Here is a 27,246-nt window from a genome sequence, read left to right on the forward strand (position 1 = left end):
ACAGAACATGCACTTTTGAATCAGATACTTAGAATGGATTCTAAATATGGCAAGTTTACTTTAATTCCTGTTATAAAGTTTTATCAAGCAAAGGCAATTCCACAAATTGTATACAGAATAGAAATGCTTCCTATTGAGGTCCTGGACGGCTTGGAAAAATTAGAGGGTCTAAGATGCGTCAGATTCCAAGTAGTGTCCCACTTTCATTGCTAAAATACGAACTTGACATACAATCATCAACATCGAAGGCCCACTGGAAATGTTTTATCACAAAATACAGTAACCAAAAATAAAAAATAAAATCCTTATTTGCAGCTATCCAAGCTGTGAGGGATAAAAACCACGATCAATTAATTAATAAGTATTCTAATTTTTGCATTTCCTTGCTTGATGGAATGGACTCTTAATCTTGTGAAAGTAAAACACCATCTTTAAGCAAGTTGGTCTGCCACTAATGCATTCCTATAAATCATTGAACCATTTAAGTGGCGACCATAAACAAGCTGGTGTTCTTGCTCCCATCTAGCGATGTATCCTGATGGGGAATTAGATTTTTTTTTTTACGTTTTAGGTTAAATTTACTTTACACACGGGAGGTTTTGGCTAAATATTGTAATCTTCAATCAGACTCTGCCAAATGTCGTTTTTGTAACGAAGAGGGACAAGCCGAAACTTTAAAGCCCCTCCTTGTTGCTTGTGTAGCTGTTCAGGGTTTGAGAATGATTGGTTTTAAAAGATTTGCTAACCTTTCTCTAATGGGGGACGTAGACATAGTATGGCAATGTTGTCTGGCAGGATGATAAACTTCTACTGTGATAGCCGTGACAGGATTCGTGAAATCCGACATATCTTCAACTGTCACTGTATAACAATGCGTGATGCTTTTTTAACCGCTCTGATTGTTCTTATCGTATATTGCTCTTTTATGAACGATTCCTTTCTATTTTAATGGATTTTGAAAGGGATTTTAATAGTCGTATAATTGTAAGCCTTCATCTGTATTAACTAGCCTGTTCATGTACTTTCTTCTTTTGCTCTGTTTTTAGTTGTTTTGATCGTATTTTGTAATGTGTGTAAAACAGATGTATATTAATTGTTTTGAATTGTTAAAGGCTATGGTTTAGCCATAACACAAATAAAATAAGTGTGGCATGTAGCATAAAACAAGGTGTCCACGGAGGCAGTGTAAATAGTTCCCAGCAATGTGTGGGAGTGGTCCAATGGAGTGAGAGTACCAACAAACGAGGGTTGGGGGGGGGGTGAGAGTTGTGGCGATTCTCCCCTTGATCATTTTAAACATAATGGGTTAATGTGGTGTATTTGAAAACTGTGTTCTGTCAAGTAGCACAAAATCCAACAGATGCCACATCAGCATCATTGCACAGGGGCTTTTTATAATGCATTTTCATGATGCCTGTGCTACACAGTCAAGCGCGTACCCATGATGCTTGCGTCTACAATAGAGGTCAGTATTGTGTGAAAGGATCAGTCTAGTTGACCGTTCACTATGCTGCCCCGAGCTTGGATGGTGGAGTGCCGTCCTATTCCTCAAATTGCGGGTAGTATGCCCAGTTTACTCACCATGCAAGCGACGCTCAGAGTTTATACCCCAAAACACTAATGGTTCTAGAGAGGGACAGTTGCCTGGATACAAATGGTACATCATGCATTGCAACGCTCGAGGCCTCGCATTCACCCATCTCTCCTTATGCCCTAGTCCAAGCACAAGCAGCGTCTAAACAAGGACACTGAAGCTCAGGAAAACGAGAGACCATATATAGCGTGAAGGAAGGCTCACGGGGTAATGTCTAGAGGTCGCTGCCAGGACACCGAGACTCTAGATCAATTGGGCATGCCGCGAAGGAAGACGATTGGAGAACGTTAACCATTTCCTATGAATCCTTCCTGATTCACCTAGCACAAGCCCATCCCCCACCCCACCCCATCACGTTCACACACACTGCGTGGCGAGTCGCAACACGGGACCCTTACCTGCGTTCCAGCTGCATCCGGGTTTTCACCATCCATATGGGGTTCATCAGAGAGTTTGTGATGAAAGCTGGAGAGAAAGTGACAGATGACCGAGCGGTTACTATGTCTCACATGCATCCCAGAAAGCAGATCTTCCCCAACCCCACGGATGGTTCAAGTATGAAGGAGGGTTCCTCCTGTCGCTTTAAGGAAGGTGGCGGGGTTGGAGACAAGTTAGAAGTATGTGGAGTACCTCACACTGCACAACTGCTGCTAAAAATCAGGCCCAATTCCCCATGCCATAATCTGAAGGCCATGCTAATTACCCAAGCACCTGGCTCTAGCAGCCTGACTGGAGAGCTCCTTCTCCTCCGACAGGACACGGTTCATAAAGTATCGACTCCCAAATCATTAACTTTTAGAAAGATCTTCCTCGGTGGCAAGAACAGCCGGCGATGGGTAAGAGAAATGTGCACATCGTAGAAGACACATCAGGAGATCGTTAAAAAAGGGGGAACTAGTTCTGGCCTGCCGTCAGAGTCACAGGATTTAGTTAACTATTGTCCAGCGCCGGTCTCACGTCCTACGCCGGGATGCGTGTAATGCACCCCACACACAGCCCACGCACCCAGCTTTGGAAAGCTTTAATTTCTCTTACAGCCACCAGAGGGCGCCATCGTCCAGAGCTTCATGGATTCTGCAGACTCGGGACACCAACCCCCGGGCCCCCTCCGCTCCCCCTTGCAGCAGCTGAAAAACGAATGCCCGATTGGCACTCTTCCCAGCGTTTATCGTGGCCAGAACCCCGCCCCCCTCGCCACAGCAGTGTTACGTCTTCCACGCCCGATTACTACAGATAAGCAGTTCTCGGGAAAGGAATACAACCAAGGTGCACGGCCTGGTGAGTACCAGAGGTAACGTAGCGAGGCCCTTTATAATGCGCTAGCATCAAGGTGTGTGTAGTCTAAGCACTGGCGTAGTCCCTCCACCTGGAGGCGGCCTGCAGAGCGCGCACGCTGCTCGCCGCCAGGTGCGAGAGCGGCCCAGACAGACGCGGCTCCACAGCTCACGTGCTTAGCTTTCTGGCACTTTCTACACAGTAAGAGTGATCCATTCACTGTAAATGTGATTGCAAATTCAAATGGACACTTAACGTTGTACTTGTAATGTGAGGAATAATGTGATTAGTACCAGACGCTTAAGAAACACCCGTACTCGTCGTCCTAGCTAAACCACCACAGTGCCCCGCTGTTTTGTCATAAGAAAGCACTTGTACAGGGGTGAAACATGTAGGTGTGGAGCGATATCAGTTATGTGGGACTCTTCACTGTGCATTCTGGTACTTGTAGGCCCTGTACGTATAAAGGGCTAAACACCAATGGCTGGTACTGCATTACACTGGTTAAAGGAACACCCGAGAGCTCTGGTCAAGAGGAGGGGCTCGAAAAAGCTTTACAATTGCGAGATTTGGGAGGAAACCAGCCTGGGCAGCCAATTTAATGGCTAGTGTCAATAATTGTGCACTTGAATGTGGAGGACCACGTGTACACTTTGATATGAATAAGCGGGGGCATTGCGGCTCCCAGGAGTACTGGGGGGTTGGGTACCTCAGACCCCGATGGTGTGTTCGATAAGCAAGGAAGCCAAAGTGCAACCTACCTGCGGAGCCCGCGGAACACATGTGCACAACGTTACTGTTGGGGGTGAATACCCGGTTGTAGAGTTCCTTTGCTTTGGAGTAGGAGGCGAAGTAGATGGCCCTGTGGGGAAAGGAAGGGGAAAAAACAGCCTTCAATAAATCACTCGAATAAAAACCTCCCTGAAATTCAAAAAGGCAGAGTGGGACATAAATCAGTAGTTTTCACAATAAACTGCTGGAGTAATTAGTACGGTTAAAAAAGTGCCAAATGAACAGCCATTACTCTCGGGAACCAATACGGCACAGCATCGTGGGACACTGCAGGGACGCGTGGGCAGATATGATATTTTATTTGCATCGTGCCCATACACAAGTGTTTCAGAGCGCGACGAGGCGAGCGCGACGAGGCAAGCAAACGGGGAGTCGACCACACGCATGGTCTCAGCCTCTGCCCCAGCCCTTCTCCCTTTGTATAGGAATAGATGGGTTCCTCCACAGGCCAACACCTTTGCAAGCAGCCCAGATATTTGGGAGTAGATAAAGGTATGCCATACGGGCAGGAGCGCAAATCAAAAACAGGCGATGGCTGGAAGGTTTGGAATGAATCTTAACCGCCGGCATTGCTCTGGCCCGGTGGAGTAACTTTGCTGAAAGGGGGGATGGGGGGGGGGGGGGAAGAGAATTCAAGACCTCCAAAGGAAAAGGACCCCTGCCAAGTGAAGGGGACAAAATGGCGCGTCACTAAAGTTGGGGGGACAAACACCTTGGACCCCTGCCCCCCCCCAAAAAAAATCACTCCCATGGAAAGACCCCTTGTGCAATGGCACAGGAGCTAAAACGGTTGTGTGCAAAGTTGCCGCCCAGAGCAGTGCCAGTGGTTCAGATTTATTCAAAGCCTTCCATCCATCCATCCGTTTTTTGGTTACAGGCATCGCAAATGGCATGATCACCTGACCAGCTACCGCCTCTGCAGCCTTCATTCACATAAGGACCTGGGGGGGGGGGGGGAGGGGGGGGCTTACCTCGATGGAGCAACTCCCACCAGATTTGGACCTAGCCCTCTAAAGAGAGATCTCGGACCCTCCTTCTCCAGAATGGACCTGAAAATAGAAGAAAAAAAACGATAAGGACATGATGCAGAGATTGGATTCGAACTGCGTACAAAGAACACGCTTTCCTGAACGCCATATTAGGTCTAGGCTTCAGATCTCTGCCCCCCCCCCCCCCACTTAGCTCGATAACTCATCTGGGTCATGGCTGGAAGATGAAGTGATGCCGCAGCAGCAGCGCCCAACTGCAGGGAGGAAGGAGGGGGCAAGAGCGGGCCTGCGACCACGCCGCAGCCCGGCTACATCCCGCCTCAGTAGCCCTCCTCGACTGCAGCAGTGAGGACGGGGCATTCAGAGCCCCGCTGGCACTCGCACAGCCTTCGCCCCCGCCCCTCGCCTCTCACAAGATGCACAGCTCGCGGGGTTTCGCGACGGCACCAGGGACGGGAAGGCGCCTCATCAGTAATCTCCCTCAAAGCACCAGGACCCACCACGTCAATACCGGGTAGCCCCTTCATCCATCTTCCCAATTGCCCTGGCATGCACTGGGCGGGCTTCCCGATGTGCCCGGCCAAGAACCCTGCTGCCCACACACCAGTACCCGCTCCCACTCCGAGTCAAATAGATAAACACCGAGAGGGAGCGGGGGGCATTCATAGATCGCATTTGTGCTGGACAACGCCTCATACAGGATGTGCCCCTTCCCCACAATGCATGGCTTTAGTGATACCCGGGCCAATGCCACCAGACTCCCTTCTCCCAGGAGTAATGGAGTCAACCTTCACCCACCGCTGCCAGCAGGGGAGTTGCTAGGTCTGGAAAAGACCCGGGGCTAAGGTGATGTCGGAACTGTTGGGACTAGGGGCTAGCTAGTCTTTTGGCTGTAGCTCCTGAGATTCTATCCCGGGCTACAACCAAAAGATATGGGGTGTTATAGCCATCTGAGCCCCCCCCTCTAGCAACGCCCCTGGCTGCCAGGCTGGTTGCATCCATGCACTTAGGCTGAAGAAAGGATGCACGGCCACGTGGTTCAGCGAGCAGGAGTGCCAGTACTCTTGCCGACTCAGGTGCTGGCGCAGCCAGTACTTTACCTACAAGCACCTGAACTGGACCACTTTGGCCATTCTTGGACTGGGCCTTTCGGATGCCAGTTCCTGCAGGTGGGGCCAGGACCCTACTGCATCAGCTCCGCCTGCTTGCCATGCACATGCATGGAGGGGCAATCCAGTGGTGCAGCCTGCATGAAAGTCCGCGTCACTCTTCCTAGAACACTCGCGGCTTTATGCTTTGCCAGACTACCTTCTCTCCTAGGACACAACAAGGCCAGCATCTCATGATACCCCCAGCCTTCCTGCACCAAAGCCTGGCCCTTTCTCCCACTAAGTGTTCCTCTGCTGGCCAGGGTCTGATGCTGTGCGAGGGCACAGAAAAAAATAAAATAACTGTGGTAATTCCATCATCGTACTATAGGTTTGGCGGTAAGGTGGACGATTTACACATTCCCGCCAAAAATCAGCAGCCTGTAGTAATTCTGCTGAAATTCCCATGGACTGCAAAAATGGGGAGTTACACCATTTATAAATTGGCGGTAAAACCAATAGCTAAAGTGGCGGTAATGTCAATTGTTTTACCACTAGACTACCACCAAACTTGTAATGAGACTCATAGCATCTGGACAGGGCTCTCTTAACTCAGAAACCATCCTGCGGCTAGATCTAGTAACAATTAAGAGAGAGATCTCTCTCTCTAGAGTGAGTGAGTAAGTGAGTGAGAGAGAGAGTGTGAGTGAGTGAGTGAGTGAGAGAGAGAGAGGTCAAGCAGCCCTGTTCCTGCCAACTCTTTCCACTAATGTGAGGAGCGAGTCACTACAAGAAACCACCCAATGCATCAACTTCAATAACCAGGAGGCGCTGGAACCAACAAAACCATATTCCAACTCTACTAGCAAAGTCCAGGTAATCACGACATTCTGCCTACCCTTTCTGAAAACCTTATTGCATAGGGCAAAATGGAGACGATTGCTTCCAAGGAAGGAGGCCAGCACATTCTCTAGGAACAATTCAGAATCCTAAAACCCAGAGTTTACTACCGAGGAGCTCATTTTTAGAACCGAGGAGCTCATTTTTAGAACCCGTAGCTTGTTCACATGACTCTGGAAGAGGTGTTGAAGTGCCCTTCCAGAAGATGGTAGAACATTGCAGCAAAGGCACAATTTGGCACCCAATTTTTATAGTTGGTATGCAGACTCTTTATGGTCTCCCAGCTCGTCATTAAGTGGAGTTCACCAGTTGGTAGTAGAAGCCTCCAATTGCCCCCAACCATGGCGACATGCGGCAAGAACCAACGGTCCCCTATTTTTTGAGCCATTAGTAAGCACCTTTGATTAGAACTGCCCTGATACATTTCATGTTTCATCTCCTCCTGTACAGCAACTCGCTGTCCTTCAACCTTGCTACAAAAAGTGAATCGTGTACGGTTGCTGTGCAGCTCCAGTAGAACCACCCTGGGGACTGTACATCAGTGAAAACCCGGACACAGATCAGAATCTGCATCAGGAGATCACTACTGCAGCACAGAAGCCAGCTCACGGACTAACAAAGCCACTTCAGCGCGGCAGAATGTATGCAGGACAGATTGACTACATAAGCCTTTCTGGGAAAAATAAATATCTTCCATTAGTCATATGAAGATACACAGTATGGGAGGAGTGGAATATTAGAGTTCTAACAGAAAAGAAAGGCCCATCATTCAAAGAGGAGAAAACGAACAGCTTCTACGTAATCTTTCACGATGGACAATGGAGAGCTACGCTCTGGCAAGTATGGCTCTTCTCCTGGCCCACAGCTACTACTCAGGAGCGTGAAGGGGAAACGCCAACTGCTTCCTATGTTGGCCCGCTGATACAATCTTTAGGTCGGTCTCATTTCTGAGTTTACTTTCCACATCATTACCTGCAAAGGCCGAGCCATATGGAAGCAGAGGCTAGGGCAGTGTTTATGAAAGGTTGCCAAGGAGAAGAGGAGATGAAATCCAGCAAAATCAAGGCGGGGAAAGAACTATACCACAAAAACCCATAGTCAACATTACCTCAGTGAGGTAATCCGAGATGCAAGGTAGCAGGGAACCAACAATGGGGAAGGGCAGGCAACTGGCAGCAAGGGATCTACAAGCTACTAGGGGAGGAAACAAGGCAGGGTTGCCCAGTTTCAGGTTCAGTGGGGGCATGGGCATTAGGAAGGCGGTTCCATTTCCAGCCAGCAGCTGTGCAGGATGCAGTGGCAGGGTAACAGGGGTAGTGTGTGCACCGGGGAGTTCTTCACAGAAAGAAATGCACTGCACAGCGAACGACAATTAAGTCATCATGCATCTTTAGATCATTGAAAATAGGGCTCAAATTCACAAGGACATCAAATGCATCCCAGATTGATTCTGGGAGGGCCTTTCCTCCAGCTGCCTGACTTTATTCCACAAACATACACCATATTTTCTGCACCAAACAGGTGCATTGCACGCCTAGTGGAATTAAAAACTTTTCTTCAAGAATGCAAATTGTCAATATAAGGCCGGCAATCGGCCAGGAAAACTCCAAGACGACTTCACTTGATGCTTTTATTTTTAAAAAGGAAGAACACTGTTGCATTTCAACGTCTCCACTCTAGATGAGCGAGACAGTCTACAGAATCCCACGTAGAAGGGCAGTAGGTCAGATTATTCTGACTGCGATTGGTGTATAGGGAGCAGTTGTGAAGGGAGAGAGTGACATCAACTTCCGGGGCACCAGTGGTCCAGGGATGAATATCGGTTTCTAAACCATCCATCAGACCCACCTCTAGTACACCAGAAGGGATCAGAATAGATTGGAAACACAAGCAAATTATAAATCTCGTTGTCCAATTATGGTAATGTGGACAGAACAGCAGGCTCATCTCCGCAAGGTCGTGGGTCGTTGGTTAGTTGCAACGCAGCAAAAATACAGTTAATCATAAAGACTGTCCAGCCAAGGTTGTATAGAAATATCTATTTTATTATTATCACAACAGACAGTTCTAGCACACTACAAAAAAAAAAAAGAAATACAACCCACCCCACCCTGTAAAGGAAGGCAGAGGACAGAGTTTCAAGAAGGCACGGGGGTGCGCTCTTGATACGGACAGGAGGGTAGCGGTAAAGTAATTAATCACAATAGTTCAAGGATACTTGGTTTCAGCACAAACGGAGCAATGGTCTTAAAATGTCACTAAAAGCCTTGATGGACCAGGGGGACAGAACCACAATGTACCTTGTGCTTGTAGAAGGTCTTGGTGCTAGACAGGGTCGAGTTTGTTTCGGGGCACTTTCCAGCTTCTGCGACAGAATTCAAGACGGGAGACCGCTGCGGGTATCCGGCAGCAGGCAGATCAGCAAGCGAGGATAGATAAACGACTGCAGGAAGGCCTACACAGCAGCACATGGTCAGGAATCTTTGCTTCAGTGCTGGTTGGCGGGTCTGAAGCACTGGTTGAGGCATCTCAGACAATGTTGGCGACTGTTGTGTGACAACAATCAGTGGTGCAGTCGGTTGCAGCTCGAGGCACTCAAAGATGTCCTTTAAGGCGGACGATGGTTGATGTTGGTCGATGCACTCCTCCTAGCTTCTTCACAGGGCTTGTGTCGTCCTTTAAGACGGATGATCCCAAAGCGGAGGAGAGTGTTGCAATCAACGGCCTTGTCCTTTGTTTGGTTCAGAGACACTCTGGCACTTCCCAGGGACGTCATAAGTGTGACCGCTGAGGTCCCTCTTGCGACCTCTATAAAAAAAAAAAAATTAAAAAAAAATAAGAAAACTGTAATGCAAGCTCCTGGGCCAGCACCATGTGGCTCTTTACTTCTGGAGAGGCTGGCTTTCTTGTTTAGGCCCCTAAAAAAAATAAACAAAAAAATCAACAACAAAAAATAAAGAAAATTAAGAACAGGGGTGCCACAAGTCTAACCCTTTCAGCACTGACCGTAAATAATAAAGAATAGGAATACCAAATAATGTGTCTTTTTGGAATAATAATTGCTAGACTCCGCAAAGGTTTATTTCAGGCACACTTCAGGGGTGAGTCACTGATTTAGTCTGTTCTTAAACGCCTCAACTCAGCCTTTCATCCTTCTGAGGTCGATAAATGAGTACCAACACAGGTTTGGTGATATTGGGTGTATATTTTTTCTATATAAAGCGCTTAAGCATAACTGCTATATAATAAATCATTACCATTTCGTCGTGGACGTCTGCTTGCATTCACAGTAATTTGATAATATGGGCCTACACACACTGATCTTAACGATACATATGGCGATCCATTCTTGTATGAAATGTACATCACATAGTGATATCGTAAACATATTTCTCGTAGTGTACAATGCTCTGTGATGCCACTTCCTGTTTTGTCAACGGGCGAAAGGTCGTGTTCCATCACTTCCTGTGCTATCACTTCAGGGTGGGGTCAAATGACAGCTCTTCTGAACAATCAACAGCCAGGCACTGATCCCAAAAAGAATACGTCAGCAAAGAGAAGCGTTCTAGATAGATCGGTTGGACACTATCACCAAGAGGAATGAACGAAGAACTTGATTTGAACGGTTTCCTATAAAATGAAATCTACTTCTGAAATATTTTTTACAGGCAACCCCTCCAGGGTGTCTTAACATAGGTGTTGCACATAAGCACCATTTAGATGACACTCTACGAAAGATCTCTATTTTTTGGTCTTCTGTGTGTAATCATGTTTTTTCAAGTAATGTGCACTGGTGCCATTTTTCTATTTTATAGTTTTTCCAATTTTTTCATCACTTTTCTAGTGATTTTATTGTTTGCATGATGTCCACCAAAGTTCAATTGCAGTATATTTTGGTTTGTCATAAGTATATGTTTTGAGGTTTTTATGTATGTAATGCCATGTTGTTGATTAGGTATCACAACTCACAACAGACATTAACGCATCAGATTCAGAAAGTCGTGTATCTATACAACATCGACATTGCGGCAACAAGAAAGTGTGCTTAATCTGCTACAGATGCTGATATAATTAGCACATTAACATCATCATATTCTAACATACACGAGCGATTCTTATTCTTTTTCTTTTATGAAGCCCCACGTAAAATGGCGGCTTACACATGGACAATCGGCCATGTTAGAAGTGGCAGTCACCATAGCAACCATAACCTCACTCTCGGGAAACATTCTCTGTTTCCTTAGGTATGAGTCAGCGTGAAACGGCATTGACATCAGGCTGACATTTCACACGAGGTACGCGATACGCACCGATTAGACTGTTAGAATTCGGTATAGCACCGTTTGAGAGCGAAAGAAGGACACGATATCTAAATATCTTACGCTGTATATTTAAAAAGCGTCATTACATTTAAACAGGTTTTCGTGTCCATTTGGACGAGGACGGTTGCGCCGCACACTGAAGCGGAAACAATCGCACTTGTGAATGGCAATTTCTGAAAGGTTATATTTTTAGATTACGAGTGTAAGTCACACAATTACAACATCTTTTTGCATCTTTTTGAACTATTAGGGACAATAAGAGAAAGTCTAAGACACTGGCAATTATTCTGTTAGTATGCACGCTTTCACACGAGGTGCATCAACAACTGGGACAAATGTGATTTAATAATGGAGAGAACCACATACTAAATGCGATGTCGCAATGAAACAAGTTTGTGTATGTTATATATGCAATGAAACATGCTCATACATGCTTTCTTTTTCTCTCATGTGTTTTCATGTACGTGGGTACCCTGTCACGTTTATTTTTATGGTTATGTTTTTGAATGGTCATGTTGGGATTTTGTTATACTGTGTCTCTTTATCATATCAACAAACATTGATGTTTGCTATTGGCTGCTTGTTTAGATCAGCTAAGGCCCTGAAGGAGTTTTAGGTCTGAAATGCATTGGCCATTTTATGATGTTTGCTCTTTGAAAATAAGCAACGACACATTGTCTTTTTGAAACTCTAATAAACCACAGAATTTATAATGGAATATTGATTGAGTTGAATTGTTGAGAAATTAAAATACTTAAAAAGATCCCATTGGGATACAAGGTTGTGCGGCCCACACCGCAGGCAAAATTGCCTAGGTCTCTCTTCACACCATCACTTCTTGCGATGTCATCAGGGGGTCAAGTGTTGTGTGATATCACTTCCGCTACCCCTGGCATTTTTGGTGAAATGATGTCCCTGGCACTTCCCACATGGTAGCTTGCTTGCCGATCCTAGCAGGGCACGCTGTGTGCTGGCTGGCTACCGGTTCTGGAGCTCCTTGGAGGGTCCTCTGGATTCAGCATCTTCCTCTGTTCCCTGGGAGATGTTTAGGGGAGGGATCTTGCTTACCTCTACGAAATCCTGGCCTTCATTCACTGGCGGAAGCTGCAAGGCAGACTGCACCTGCAGCCAGGGTCCAAATGAGTTCTTCTGAAGGCTTCACAAGGAGTAACGAGATGTGTCAAAAGAGGGGCTTAACCCTCTTTTAAAGCCAAATGGACCCCAGTGATTGGTGGATGCTAAACCTACCGTAATGAACCAATCCTGGGTCCCCAACCAACAGTCTTCCGTTATGCGCAAGATCCTAACCAGTGCGCTTTGCAACAGGAAAGGTAAAGGGGTGAAAACATGCACTACTTACTAAGCCCCACCCATCTTCCACTCTGTTGTGGATCAAAGGGTCTCTCTGGTTAATTGAGCGCTCTGTGGCTCCTGATTAAAGCGCAGGTCTCCCTTGAAGTTGTGGCGAGAACAGACTGTCTCCATCAAATCACATACTCCTACCTCTGAATGGGGTCCCCCTGTAGGGGTTGCCTACTGTAAACACATGTTCCAGACAGGACAGCTCACTGTCATTGTTACTTTAGGTAGGGAGCCGGCTTCAGGTTGACCGATGCATATCAAAAGGTGTTAGTGTCCTGTCTGGTTACCCTCTGTGGTCCTGTTTGAAGCATACTCTATTATTACCCTTATGTTCAATTGCTGCCACCATCCTTGCAGGGCCAACAAAGGTTAGGGGGATCCATAGAGCCCTTGTTATTTAATTAGGTTGGCCATGACAGGGGGGGGGAGGTTTTGCGCCCCCGCGAGATGCCTGGATTACTCCTGGGTGTCACATTCCAACTAAATGTGAGAGGGAGGACTGTGCCTGTAGGCTGTGTCCACCTAGAGTACACAGGTCTATGTGTGTCGGTCAGTGAGCATAGGAAAAGTTGTGCAGCTTAGCCCCACATTTTCCAGATGTTGGCCTACCCTCATTCAATTTCATATAACATTTTTAAAAAGCCCACTGTGCGGATGGTCGAATTCCATTATCCAGTGGCATGCTCAGAAGTGGGGGGGGCGGCGCAGGGCACACTGCACCGATCTCTACACGGTTCATGCAGCCGGTGGCAGAGACTCATCTGACTCTTCCATTTGTCAACGCCAAGGGACGGCTCAGTCTGTGAGCAAAGACCTGCAAGGGGGGGGGGGGTGGGTGGAGGTGACGTGATGCATTCTTGGGACATCACACAAGGAAGATGTACTCGAAGGGTCAGTTTATAATGGCTGAATGCCCGGCTGCAGGCCATAAGGGTCACAGTGCGCTCTTGTGAAGATCCCCTAGTTACAATCCATTGCCTTGAACAACCGGGCAACCATGTAAAGAGCCAATACTGCAGGCGTTAATAGTCCTGTTAATAGTCTGGGAACAAGTGCACCCCGAGGCATCCCAGACTGGTTAGGGACTGCCAGAAAGAAACATTCCCTTGCTTAATTTTTCTAAAGCCCAGTGGCGAATACTGAGCCACCCAAGCTCGCGTGTATGGTGTGGGTATTCAGTGCTCCCATTCCTAATGGGACGACCACCGGTGTTAATGGACTTTGACCCTTGGCCCTCACTAGAATACCCTCTGTCCCTGGGTCACAGTGTCTAGTAGCCTGCGATGCTGCATGGTTATTCTTTTAGAACGCTTTGCTCTGGGTCCTCACTTTGAAGGACATGACCCCCACCACCCCCTTTTCTTATGACCTACCACCTGGCCTGACATGTTCAAATGCACCCCACTGGCCCTCAATTTTGCATGCCATGTCCTGTTGTAGCTCCCCGTCAGACCACAATTATCAATCGAAATCATTAACTAGTTGTCAGGACTTCACTGGTCTCGAATATGGAAAGTTCGGTAATCCCTACCTGCATTCCCTGGAAACCAAGGAATCACAGCTACCAGGCTGGCACCAACATGGCCATGTTGGAACACATTGTGTATAGGCGCTATATATCATATCTCGAATCACAAACTTTCATGTCTCATCCTTGGTAGCAGAGGATGAATAATAAGGCACGCTGGTCATGAGGTAGGCTGGGTGAAGTGTGGCATAACATCGCAATTCCACAGGAAAAAAAAAAATATCCAGTCAGAGGTATTTGCTTCAGAAAACCTCCAACTCATTAAAAGGAACTTAAATAATTCAGCTCTGATGCTAAAATACAGTCTTAAAAGTCAGGAATGAACAAACAGCCTGGTTCTTGGGCACCAACGGAACCAATGTTAACCCAGTGGTTAAGTTACCAAATAAGATTCCAGTACTGGAACTCCAGCAGCACTGTCCAAGGTGCTGAAAAATAACCTGTGGGTACTTCTTATGGTACTGTCCAATGTTCCGAATTGGGTTCTAATAGGAGGATTATGGACGCCATAGGTGTCTCGGATGTATTGGCGGCCTGTCCACAATGGGCAACAGGTTGGTGCCCACCCACATTGAAGGGAACACTGTGGAGGTCTGTCATGCTCTGTATGACCAGCGCCACAAACTGTCTACAAGGACAAAGGCCTTTATGTGATCCGCCATTCCACAAGGGCCTGTGGAGGGGCTTGGCAAGTCAGGCGGGGACGAGGACACAAGGCTGTCCATTTTGCAACTCATAAGACTTACCACAGAGTGAGCTGAGGTAGGAGTTAGGGAGGGACGCAACCAATCAACATCAAAACTACCTTACTGCTTTAGGCGGAAGTCCTAGAGCTGCAGAGAAGGGGTCAGAATAGGAATTTAAAAAAAGCCAATTATAAACATGTTGGGTGAATTTAGGTGTGCAACAATGTGTGAATGTGTATATGGGGGGGGGGGGATTTCAGTCACCTACATTGTTGAGAGTGGACTCCATTTTCTTTGGGTACAACCAGCATGAACAGGAGGTCAGCTCTGTGATTGAGACAGGGGTCATTCTATTCCTTAGGAGCAAGCACAAAAGAAACCTACAAGCATTGACCAGCAAAAGAAAAATAAAGCTGTTGAGCCGGTTTTCTTGATCTCGAGTGTTCTATTGCACTTACACTATAAACTATGCTAGTAGAGGAAAGGCAAATCCCGACACTGCTTCAGCACCAACTGTTAATGGACTCCTTGTTCCGGTGACACAAGTAATGCACATGTACCATCATGAAGTTCCCAGAGGATGTCCTTTCTGAGACTCCAGCCAGACAAGTCTGCTTGCACGCTGGCCTGCCGGCGGGGGTAGGCTGTTCCTAGCCAGTTCAGCCCACGCCAGCCAGCAAGTCACGAACAGACTCTGGCCGGGAAGCAGAAGATGCATTCCGGTTATGTACGGTTGCTTACAGCTTCAATACTCGTCAAGGCCCTCGGCCACCTTCGAGGTCACTGGCCTTCCTTCCAGCTAAGCAAAAGAAAGTAAAACCAGGTAGCAGAGGGCATTCAAGGACATACAATGAAGAGACGACAATAGCAACTGGCCAGGATGTGGGGCCTGTGTACACTAGCGGCAATGTGCCAAGTGGTTATACCGGAAATCCACTAGGATGTGCCAGCAGGGAATAATGAAAATGGCAATGATATGCCAAGTGGGCAAGAGTGGCGTCTTTTAAAATATAAACAGATTACCTATGTCTTATATTTTCTATTAAAAGCAGTCACCTTAATCCTTTTTTTTTATAAATAGTCTTCTTAATCCAGTTATAAATGCACCCCACACCATTGGGCATCCTGGGGGGGATAAGGGGAGGAATAGATCCCCCAGTTTGAAGTCCACTGCCCCAGGAGTTCTCTCAACTAAACTCCCGTGCTCCCAGCCTCATTAGGAGTTGGCCGTAGTCCACGTTTTTCTTCATGCAACAATGACGGCTGACTAGTTCAGAGGCGCCAGGGCTCAACACTGAAACACCATGTCCTGCCCCACAGAGCAACCACTCCGGAAAATCATGTGTTTCTGCAGCGTTACATTGTTCGTTATCTAGGTCTGCACCTTGGAGAAACTAGTACATAGATAGAAAACCTGCAGTATTTCAGAAATACGCAGCGTAGGGAAGATCTAAAACTTTGAGACTGCATAGGCACAAATCTTTATGGTTTTATGTTGTATTATTTATAACATTAATAAACATGTCAATTAAAAAAAAAAGACCATGGGCTCGCTCCAGTGCTAATCCCTCATCAGGGCTCAAATCGAGGCTACATACAGGGGAAGAGTCGCCCACTTTTTTCGGAGGGCACTTTGATATGCTAATTTCTGGTGATGCCAACTTCACTTGGTATGTTAAGGATTCTCCCTACTTTTTTTGTAGGTCTTATCCCCTGGGTCCATGCCGAATTATCAGTGAGATGGCAACAATTTCACTTCCTCTGGGGGGTTTGTCGATTAATACAAAGAAAGCAGTGCAGCCCTGCACTCAAAACGCAAAGACTTGGTTGGGGAGGGGTTTACATATTTTTACCAGCACTTTCTGGTTGCAACTTGCAAGTTTGTAGAATGCGATTCCTAAAAGGATTTGAGCCGGGAAGCTGTGGCAGGTAGAGCCGCGTCACTCGCTGTGCCCTCCGTGCCTTGCGTTTGACCTTCCCTCGCCCACTGGCACCGCTGGTGCGGCCTAACCGCCCGAGGCGGCTTTCCAGCTCGCGCTGCATTCTAGCCCGCGGTGTCCTTTACTACCCGACGCGGGCTCCGAGAGGCGGCTCTCCTCGCCACTTTCGCTTTATAGCACGTGACCTACTGCTACCGTTGGGACACTTGTAATTTGCACTTCGAAAACATCAGATCAACTATATTTCTCTGACCTATTTTCACTGTCGATGCAACCCGAGAACAACTTCTTAAGCTCACCCTCTTACAGCCATACTCGGTTTGGGACCCAGGAAGCAGGGCTTGCCATACTCCCTTCGAGTTGGAATTAGGGGTGTCGTGGGAACCAAAAATTGCCCTGGAAATGTTCAAAGTGACCCCATATTACACATTTTTAGCAAGCCCAACCCCTTTCTCATAAGAACATTTGGAAATAAAATAGGTAACCGCACAAAAGCAGCTTATGCACAGAGGCCTAGCAGGACATCTCCAGAGTTCCCTGTTGGCCAGTCTCCGCCCCTGGATGGAATGGTGAAGGGGATGGAGGGGAACTCAGAGGGCGAGAAGGGTGAAGTGGAGTGAGGAGTATTAAAATGCTGAATTCCAACTCCATCCTGCTGCACTGATGGAATAATGAATGGAGGTACATTCTCATGACCCATAATTAGGCAAATGCTCGTAAAGGTTATCGTTTCAAAAACTGCCCATTAACATTACTGCCAACCTACTAATGGGAGCCACAGAAGGATGTGCTGGTGCAAGGCAAAGCCCATGCTTTCTGACTGTTCACTAGCCCCCCTCCCCCCACTTCTTGTGGGGTATAATGCAAGTGGCCAGCGCTACCACCACAGCTCCTACAATTAATGATGCATGGCACAGCGCTGCCCACATCCTACTTCAAAGATGCATGCAAGTCACCCCTGCTCCCGTGTTACGAGCCTTCACTTGCGGTCCTGACCATCCTGTGCAACCCCCACCTCCCCCGGTTCCCTCCCCCCTTCTTCCATGAGAGCAGATTCTCACATCCAACCATCGCTGTCGCTGCGGGCCTGTTCTCATGTTGTGCAAGAGCAGCAGTGATAGAAAAATAGCACTGGGCAGCCCGCCAACTCTACTGCTTACGTAAGGTGAAGCGATTCCCTGGAGCGACACAACACTAGCCAGCGAGATTCTGCTGCCAGGCATTCTCCGTTTGGACTGTAAAGACAAGGGCTGCGGCCCAGGGGTTCCAGTACCCAGTTTAGATAAACAGGAAAGCGGACACGCGACTGGCATCATGGAGGGCATAGAACCGAGCCGGGGCAGCAATCCCAATTATGACATCACTAGGCATATACAGTGCTCCCAAGGGATCTGCTCAGATGGCAGTGTGCAGGAAAGGTCCCTTCTGCGGCTGCTTCCTCAAAGAGGTGTACCTTTGTGGGTTTGAGAGGGGTAGAACATGGCCTTCGATTGCATATTTAGGGATCTGCATTGTCTCCTCACTCAAAAGAGCAATCAAACTTAATATGGCAGCCTTAATAGACTTCGAGATATGGTTGCTTCATGGTCTATATTGTATGTGACATGGTGGGGGTGCCTAGAATCCATAAAGATGATGTTTTCCCCAATCATATTTCATTATTTGCAAATGCTGCCTGTCCTTTTGCCTTCATCGATATTAACATGCAACTATTCAATTCTTTTGAATTTCTTATAGGGTAATTAAAAGAATCACTTTGTAAATAGACCAACACATGAGAATGGCGGCGTCAGGTTCCCGGATTTCAGGTGCCATCAAAAGCCTTCATATTAAAAACAGGCACAATGCTGGTTTTTGTCAGATGCCAATGATGATCCTACTGTTTTGTTGAAGAAAGGGAATTGGTGTACCCATTTTCTTTGACAGACTTTATATATTTTTGGTCATTTTTCAGCCAGATATAAGCCAGTTTGTTATACGGTTTCTACTCTTTAGGGAATGTTTATGTAGGCATATACTTTATTCTTTCAATACCTTTAGTGTAAATATTAATGGTAGACCCATGCTGAAGACATTACATTTGTCAATCAACTCTTCTCTGATGTGCATATCTTTTCCTGTGATGAATTGAAGGTCAAATTATCTTCCAAATTCATATTTCAGTCAATATAACAAATTATTAAATGCAGTTCTAGATATTCTGTCCTTTCCCAGCAATAAACTCGTTCTGGAGCAATCCACATTGCAAATGTTGGTTTTCATCACATCTATTAAAGCAGCAAACTTTTATGGAGAACTTTAGCTTGAATTGGAATAGGAGCAAGACTGTGGTGAGGCATTTGCGGCACATCTATGGTCTGATGTGGAGAAAAAAAATGTTTCTTTACACACCATTTATTACACCTAATAAATTATTGAATGATGGAAATTGCTGGTCTTGTTAATCTATTTATGGGTCATACAAACATGTTTTTTTTAATGTGTTGATATTTATTTCTGGGTATATGTCTAGAGGCATCTTAAAGATATTTTACGGTCGACGTCTCTCTATCCATCAACAATATTTTATCGGGGAGTCCCATTTAATACAAGGGGCTTTAACTATTCGTACATTATTTATGATCTGTATCAGTTTATTCTCATTGCTATTAGAATGATTGCAACCATCTGCACACAAGTTCAAATTATCTATAACAGGTTAGTGGAATAATGTGTGACATTCAAAGATTGGAGAGATGTTTAGCATGTACACAGGCTCCCTTTGCCAAACCTGAAATGAAGTGGTACCCGTCAGCCAACATTACATCTACGCAAGGACCATCATTTATTTTATGTACCATTTCATGACTTTTATAAATGGGTACACACTCGGATTTAATCACACCGATATTTATAACTCTTCTCCCCTTTTTTCTGTCCCTGGCCCCGTTTTGTGGTGTGTTGTATGTAGCCCCCTGTATTGCAGTTACTATAGTAACTCATTACTTTCTGCCTTTAGCTGTTTATTTATATGCAATAGCTCCGATGATTTTATTATTCCATATCACATTTGTTTATGTCATACAAGTAGTTTTTCTTTAAGCTCGAAATCTAAAGCTGTCTAATTGACCCCTACTACTAGCAACATGCCAATCTGTTAAACAGGTTTGTGCGACAGTTTACCAAGTGCCCTCAGTTGTATACTGCAATGACATGTATGCATATCCTAGTATATGAATGTGTGGGTTTGAGTTTAAAAAATCTAATAAAAAAAAATAATGTAGTAAACTAAAAACCTGGAGAACAAGAACCATGTCTATATCAATATTTCTTTTCAAGTTATCATAGAACCGACGGACTAGCAAGCGGTACATAGCAGGTAATGGTTAACAAACCATATGAAGGAACGAGGTTACATGGTATACCTGATATAAACTACGCCTCCTTCACCAATCAGGAACCCCAGAAGGTAAGTAGTTTACATGTAGGTTTTATTCTCTTAGTTAGTAAGTAGAGAAAGCACTGGGACATCCATCTGGCCCAGCAGCTTAGGTCCAACTGTCACCAGTAGAACCCTGCACACCAAACATACATCAGCATTCCACCAGAGTCCTAGTGACATCACCACACCAACACTCCACCTAGAATGTGTGTGACATCACCACCAACACAACACTCATAGCCATGATCAATCACAGCACAGATTATGACATATGTCCCTCTCTTCAACCAACACAACACTCATAGCCATAATCCCTCACAGCCCAGATATGACATATGTCCCTCTCTTCAACCAACACAACACTCATGGCCATCATCATGACCAGCACATATTATGACATATGCCCCTCTATTCAATCACACCAAACTATACCCATGGTAGAAACCCACCATAAGTGCAATTTACCCGAAACGTTAGAGCTCAGAAACCATTTTTACTCCCCCTGAACCCAAACCACTACACCCCAAGGTATAACCCAGATCTTAATGGAAAAAACCGAAAACTAACTCAACCACAAGCTCTCCCCAGAACCTGAGCCCACTCAGCTGCCAACCCGCTGAATGGACCATGACATGGAAGCACCAACCTCCGCTATCAACCAGCTGAATAACAACAATAACAGCACCTCACTGTCCCTAAAATACCAGCAGCACCTCACTGCCCCCAAAAACACCTCACAGCCCCTAAAACAACCAGACAGCACATCACTACCCCTAAACACCAGAACACCACCGGACAGCACCTCACTGCCCCCAATTTGACCCAGACAGCACCTGACTGTCCCTGAAAACACCAGGCAGCACCTCACTGTCCCTAACACAACCAAACAGCACCTCTCTATCCTTACTACACCAGGCAGCACCTCACTGTCCCTAACACAACCAGACAGCACCTCACTGCCCCTGAAAAGCACCTCACAGCCCCTAAAACAACCAGACTGCACCTCACTGCCCCTTACAACAACCAGACAGCACCTCACTGCCCACTAGACAGCACCTCACAGTCACCTAACCAAAAATAGACAGCACCTCACTGCCCCTAACATCACCTATGGCACCAACCATGCCAATATCCTAAATAGCATCTCACTGTCACCTAACAGCACCTCACAGCACCTCACTGTCACCTAAACCAAACATGGACAGCACCTCACTGCCCCTATATCACCTACGGCACCAACCATGCCAATATCCTAAACAGCACCTCACTGTCACCTAACAGCACCTCACTGTCACCTAAACCAAACATAGAGAGCACCTCACTGCCCCCCCAACATCGACTGCACCAACCGTGCCCATTTTTCACCTGACTGCCCTTACAACTGCATCACCTCACTGCACCTCCTGAAACCTAACACCATGAAGATGAAGCACCTCACTACCCCATAAACTACAACATGGACAACACCACGCTGCGCCTCAACCCAAGATATATATAAAGCACTGCTGCCCCTAAAAACACCAGACAGCACCTCACTGCCCGCTGGACAGCACACACAACCCCTAAAACTACTGTCATCGCCCACACATAACCAGGGGAAATGCCCCTGCGAAAAATTACCCACAATATGACCCAGACAGCACCTCACAGCCCGCTGGACAGCACACACTGCCCCTAAAAATACTGTCATCGTCCACACATACCCAGGGGAAATGCCCCTACCAACACGACAGACAAACACCGCAGGACAACATGAAAAACCCCACCTTAAACGATAAGGAAGTCAAGACCTTGGCGCTAAAGTCCCTGCGCCAAACCCCAACATGTCCCTGAAATGCAAAACCACAAAATACACGGCAAGTAATAGTAAATGCAGAATGGATGCAAGTGATATGGCGCTAACGTCCCTGCACCATCCCCCACCCACATGTCCAATTCAGCCAACCTGCAAAGCAAACTTTTCATAAACAAACATTACAATGTCCCATAGACCCCACACCCACAAGTCCATACTGAAAACCCAAAGGCATGTCCTAACACCAGGCCACCACATAAACACAACAGCAGTATAACAATTGACAGGCCTTACACCTCTAACATTGACCCAGGACCAAACCCAATTGTCTGCTAAACCCAGAGGCCACAACATGAACACAAACAGCATCAAATATTAAAACAGGCCTCATCATACACCTACCTCTATTTAGTCCTCCCCTTCTATGCACGTTTCATCCTGTATGCATCCCCAAGCATCAGGATCGAGCGCTCGCCACCTTGCCAATCTCCTTGTCTGATGCTCTACTTGTAGCTTCCACCGTCTTCCAGCGCACCCATTGTAAATGCCCAGACTTCCAAAACCAGCCATCGCACAGGCCAGCAGCTCCAATAATAAACGTTTTTTTTTTTTTTTTTCAAACAAATCCTCCGCGCTCACCATCTGTGCCGCCAAATCCATTACACCATGACTGCCACATGCAGTACTTGACTCCACTCCAGACCATTGTAACCCCGGAAATGCCCCACACCTTATTTGACTGTCTATAGACTTCCGGGAACCGCTTTCCTTGTCCACGGTGCTTACCCGGCCAAAAGTACCCTGCTCACCAGTGGGCAACAGAAAAACTTGCGGGGCTTCGCACACTGAGCCAGGGTCACGTCCTGGCTGAACGCTTACATCGGTGACAGCGTTATGTTCCTTAATCCCGTAGCATCGTAAGATAACGTTGCGTACCTTATGAACGCTGCGTTCCATATGAACGTTGCGTTCCAACTGGGCATTGCGTTCCAGCTGGGCCCGCTGAAACGCCTGTCCTCCGCCCACCAACGCCGTCCTACCTCCAACCGACGTCACCATTTCGGCAGCCGGCTCCACAGAAGAAACACCTCTGGCCGGTACCCCAACATGCTCGGTGTCTCTCAGGCCTCCGCTCCACTCATGCTGCACGGCCCTGTACTGCACACCGACCGGACTGCCCGAAACCTTGCTGCGCAACTATCAAAGCGCCCAGCACACACGGAGATTGGAATATTCCTCCTCCAAACTTCCACGGAGCCCTCCCTGTTGGGCCCCTCCACCGCTCCTGCAATGCCAGGCACCTGGAGGTTAATCACGGCCGCCTCTGCTTCTCCTGCACCCGCCCGGCATGCAGGATTAAACAGCCGCCACCTCCGGTCCTTCCAACATGGGGCTCCTGCCACCTCTGCTCCAACGCCAGCCCCCTCAGGCTAATCCATAATAGCCAAAGCAAAACAGGACAACGATGGGCTGCTCAGATAACGATTTCGGCTATGCAGCCACCCCTTTGGCACCTGGCATCCGGACTCGCAGGATCTCCTTCCTGGGCCCTACCCTAGACCTCGCCGCCTGCAATCTGGACCTTCTAGGCACTGGGCCACCTCAGCCCCGTCGCCACCTGGATTTTTGACCTTCCAGGCACTGGGTCACCTCAGCCCTGGTGCCGCCTGGACTCTGGACCTTCCGGGTCCCCGACCTGGACCGCTGTATTGGACCCCACTGCACCGCCCGGCCTGCAGCTCCTTGTTGCTGGATGGATGTCACCCTGGAAGGCAGCGCTCCTCACCTACTGCCCCTTCCCAGCAGGACCATCCTCGTCGCCAGTGATATAAACTACGCCTCCTTCACCAATCAGGAACCCCAGAAGGTAAGTAGTTTACATGTAGGTTTTATTCTCTTAGTTAGTAAGTAGAGAAAGCACTGGGACATCCATCTGGCCCAGCAGCTTAGGTCCAACTGTCACCAGTAGAACCCTGCACACCAAACATACATCAGCATTCCACCAGAGTCCTAGTGACATCACCACACCAACACTCCACCTAGAATGTGTGTGACATCACCACCAACACAACACTCATAGCCATGATCAATCACAGCACAGATTATGACAATACCCTACATAATGCAGGATCAAAAAGGTCCCAGGAAAGTAATCAAACCTAAACATTATTCTGAATCATGTGGTCGCGGTCTACGGTGGCTCTTCTTGTCAAGGTGGTGGTTACTTAATGCTCTTGTGTCAGAGAGGCAGGGTGTTCCACTGCGGGGGGTGGCAGGAGAGTAACACCTCCATGAAGGCGGTGCTCGGGAGGTTAGAGCAGGCCACCATGGGTTTTGTGCAGTAAACGGCGGTTGAGTACATCAAGGGAGAGGGATTGAGCTGGATATGGCTGTGTAAGGCATTGGAATGAGAAAGATGGGGGCTTGGAATTTAAAAAAGGGCCCTATTCTCGGCAGAGCGCCAGCCACCCACGTCATAAGAGTTGCTGCGTACGAGGTAGGCTGGGTAGAGTGTGGGGAGGAAATACTACGAATGACCTCATCGAGGGGGTGGGAACACTGGTGCATGAAGTCACAGAGAAACGGCTGCAAACTAAATAGTGGGTGCTGAGGAAAACCAATAAAACACCAACGTTACAAATTGGAGAGCAGGATAGCTTTTTCATTTGCCAAACGTGAATTACAATGAAGGCTTCGGAGAAGCGAGCAGGACTAGTTCTACTTACCAAATGTAAAGAGGTGGTTTTTCTAGGCACGTTGGTTCATGAAACACTTCCGGTCCAATAAAAAGCACGTTACTAGCACCCCACACAAGGTAGCATGATAGAGTAGTGCGTGAGCCTTCACAATGGACATATCAAAAAGGGACCCGCAGAGTCCAGAAAGAGAACATTCTTCAACCATCCTTGGCCTCATAATAACGATCAACCAAAAAAGATGCAGGGTGGACCAAAGGAAATTCATAAGGAAGACACTGAAGTAGAGCAATCAACCTGCATTACAAGCACAAGGTTAATCGACAAAAACATTAGGATGTCTGGGGACCAAAGAGGGACCATTACCATTGCACCACAACTTGTTATCCGGCGACAATAGCACCAGACCAAGTTGCGGTAACTAATTGCATTTGGACGGTATCCCAGTGCATTTACCACAGGGATAGCGCCCAACTTGTAATGACCGCCCCCCTCGACCCCCTTCCACCCAACAGTGTTCGGGAGCAGGAAGAGCAGGGAGGGTAGCTGGCATCCATCCTGCAGGCTCTGGGAAATTCAAACATGTGCTGCCCGAAACATCGAGAGGCAGCCAGTCTCTGAAGAAGAGGCCAAAAGGAATTCTGCGAGGCAGAGGGAATCCGACTCGCTGCCGAAATCGGGAAGAATCCAGCTGTGGCGTGGCCTCCCTGAGGTGGACCGTGTGGTCCATAAAACATGCCAAGACCGCTGCAGCAACATCTCCATGGACCCGCACAGAGCAGAGGAGGAAGGCAAGAAGAGGTGCCAAGCGCACGCAGAACCAACAGCGACCCAAGACCCTGGGAAGAACCAGTAGGACTCCCCAGTGAAGATACAGGTAATAGGAGTTGCAGGAAAGCTGGGTGGGGTCCCGGAAGCCCAAAGAGTAGAGTATTCCTCGGGAGTAATCTACCTCGTGACAGTGGCGACACAAGAAACCATAAATCTCATGTGTGCCTCTGGAGTCAACTCCCTCGTCACAGTCAGAAACCCAACATACGTGAAAGATACCAAAAGGACCAAGAACTTGCAAGGAGTAATCTCCCCAATAATCAAGATATAAAAACTCCAGACAAAGCTCCAGCATTAAGAAGAGATGATAAAGTCTGAACTCTCTGGTTCACAAACCCTTGGGAGGAAATGGAGAGTTCTAAAGACTGGGCATAAGACTATCAAGGAACAGTCTCAAGTTCTTCCAGACAGACTAGGAGAAGGGAGCCAGGGAGACATTCTCCTGGTGGTTTGGATCAGAAGTTCATTGAACCCTTTTCTTGGTTTGTTAGTGGTAAGGATAGAGTAGTTGGTTTGGACAGACAACGGTATGTTGGTTTCTTTTGACTTACATCCTGCGAAGCACCTACGTTATTCTGTGTTGAGGTAAGGAAAACCCCCTCTAGAATTGGGGAGAGACAGATTCTTTTCTTTATTTGAATAAAAGTCTATAGCCAAAATGATACCATCTGGTCTGCCTCCTTACTCCATCATGCCACAGCAGCCATCACAATTTCTCCAGCGCACGCACATTAAGAGTCTTAAGCATGCGTCAGGAGACTTGCACTAGTGGATAGTTGAAGGGACTGAGCACATGGATTTACAAGCTCGGAGGAAAGCCTTTAGGGAAACAAGATGTTCTCTGTGCACAAGCAGGCCAGTATAAGCCTCACACCTGAAAGTTCAGGATGTCCAAAGCAGTATATACAGTTCATGGTTACAGACATTTTATTCGGCGAGTGCTCTGACAAAGCAAGTGAGCACTAACTGCAGTATGCATTACATGCTCAGGATTTTATGTTTGAATTACTACTGACGTATTTGGCAAATAAAACGAAACACTGTAGTTATTCTTATGCTCCCAAAATGCTCTTTGATTTTATGCAAGTCAGATTGGAACCCACATTGGTAATCAATGGGTTTATTTACAGAAAGCAATTTATTTACAAACGTGCACGACAAGTCGTTTACAACTGGGCGCACAGAAGACAACAAAAATCCATTCAGAATGACCCAAAATACACGTTTGCAGGGTCTCATTGTTTTGGGCCTTCAGACCATGTTATTTGTTAGACAGACCCCTCCCGCCCCCGCCCCCTTCATTTCACACTCCACTTATGGGGTATAACATAGAAGATTCGTTGCCACTTACTTGAGCACCTGGAGTAAACCTGGGGAGACGGATGTGGTTGGTCGCACCATTCCTGCGCCACTGATGCCCAGCTGCACTGGTTGAAAGTATACCGTCCGGAGGGCCAGACCAGAAGACTGCAGCCTGGTCTTGATCACTTCGAGTGGGCAGGTGACTATAGCCCCCACCGTGCCCCCGCATCTGTATGGAGGAGAAAATAATGTCCATGAAACATTTGACAACTTATTCAGCTTCAGTTCCATATCAGCTTTCTTGGACTGCAGGGAATTGTATAAATGGAGCACGAGACAAGCAGCCAACTACACCAAGATTAGTGCCCATAGTGGAGCATACAGAGACCTCACCAGGATGAGCTGGACCCTGGTCTGGGGTGGCAAGGAATTGAAAATGGGGGACAAGGGTGATAACTTAAGAGAAGCAGGAATAGTTTAGAGGTGAGAGAAACCAAATTAAAAGCATAGGTGCGTTGGGGGGGCGTGCGTGGAGCAATACCACAGACATTTCAAGTGTACCATGTGAACTGAATCACTTTTAAACGTTCCAAGTTTGGCATCGGAAGCACAGTCAAAGAATTTCACAGGATCACACACTTAAGTGGTCAAGGTCAAGCTGGGACATCGGAGCAATTTGCAATTTAGGCTCTTGCCTACATTCCTTCCCAGCTCTAGTTGGCCAA

The 27,246-nt window shown here is 47.2% G+C and overlaps 1 protein-coding gene across 1 annotated transcript in view; it reads right to left on the reverse strand.

The window, feature by feature from the left end:
* Positions 1-27,246, reverse strand: part of SLC25A33 (solute carrier family 25 member 33) — a 123,999-nt gene that overhangs the window by 43,467 nt on the left and 53,286 nt on the right. Inside the window, exons 2-5 of the mRNA XM_069610024.1 lie at positions 26,571-26,750; positions 4,633-4,710; positions 3,631-3,731; positions 1,993-2,059 (exon numbers count right to left, since the gene is read on the reverse strand). Of these exons, the coding sequence (XP_069466125.1) occupies positions 1,993-2,059; positions 3,631-3,731; positions 4,633-4,710; positions 26,571-26,750 (426 nt within the window). The remainder of the gene's footprint in view (positions 1-1,992; positions 2,060-3,630; positions 3,732-4,632; positions 4,711-26,570; positions 26,751-27,246) is intronic.

This window comes from Ambystoma mexicanum, chromosome 8 (assembly GCF_040938575.1).
Source record: "Ambystoma mexicanum isolate Mex_15411 chromosome 8, UKY_AmexF1_1, whole genome shotgun sequence".
Lineage (NCBI taxonomy): Eukaryota > Metazoa > Chordata > Amphibia > Caudata > Ambystomatidae > Ambystoma > Ambystoma mexicanum.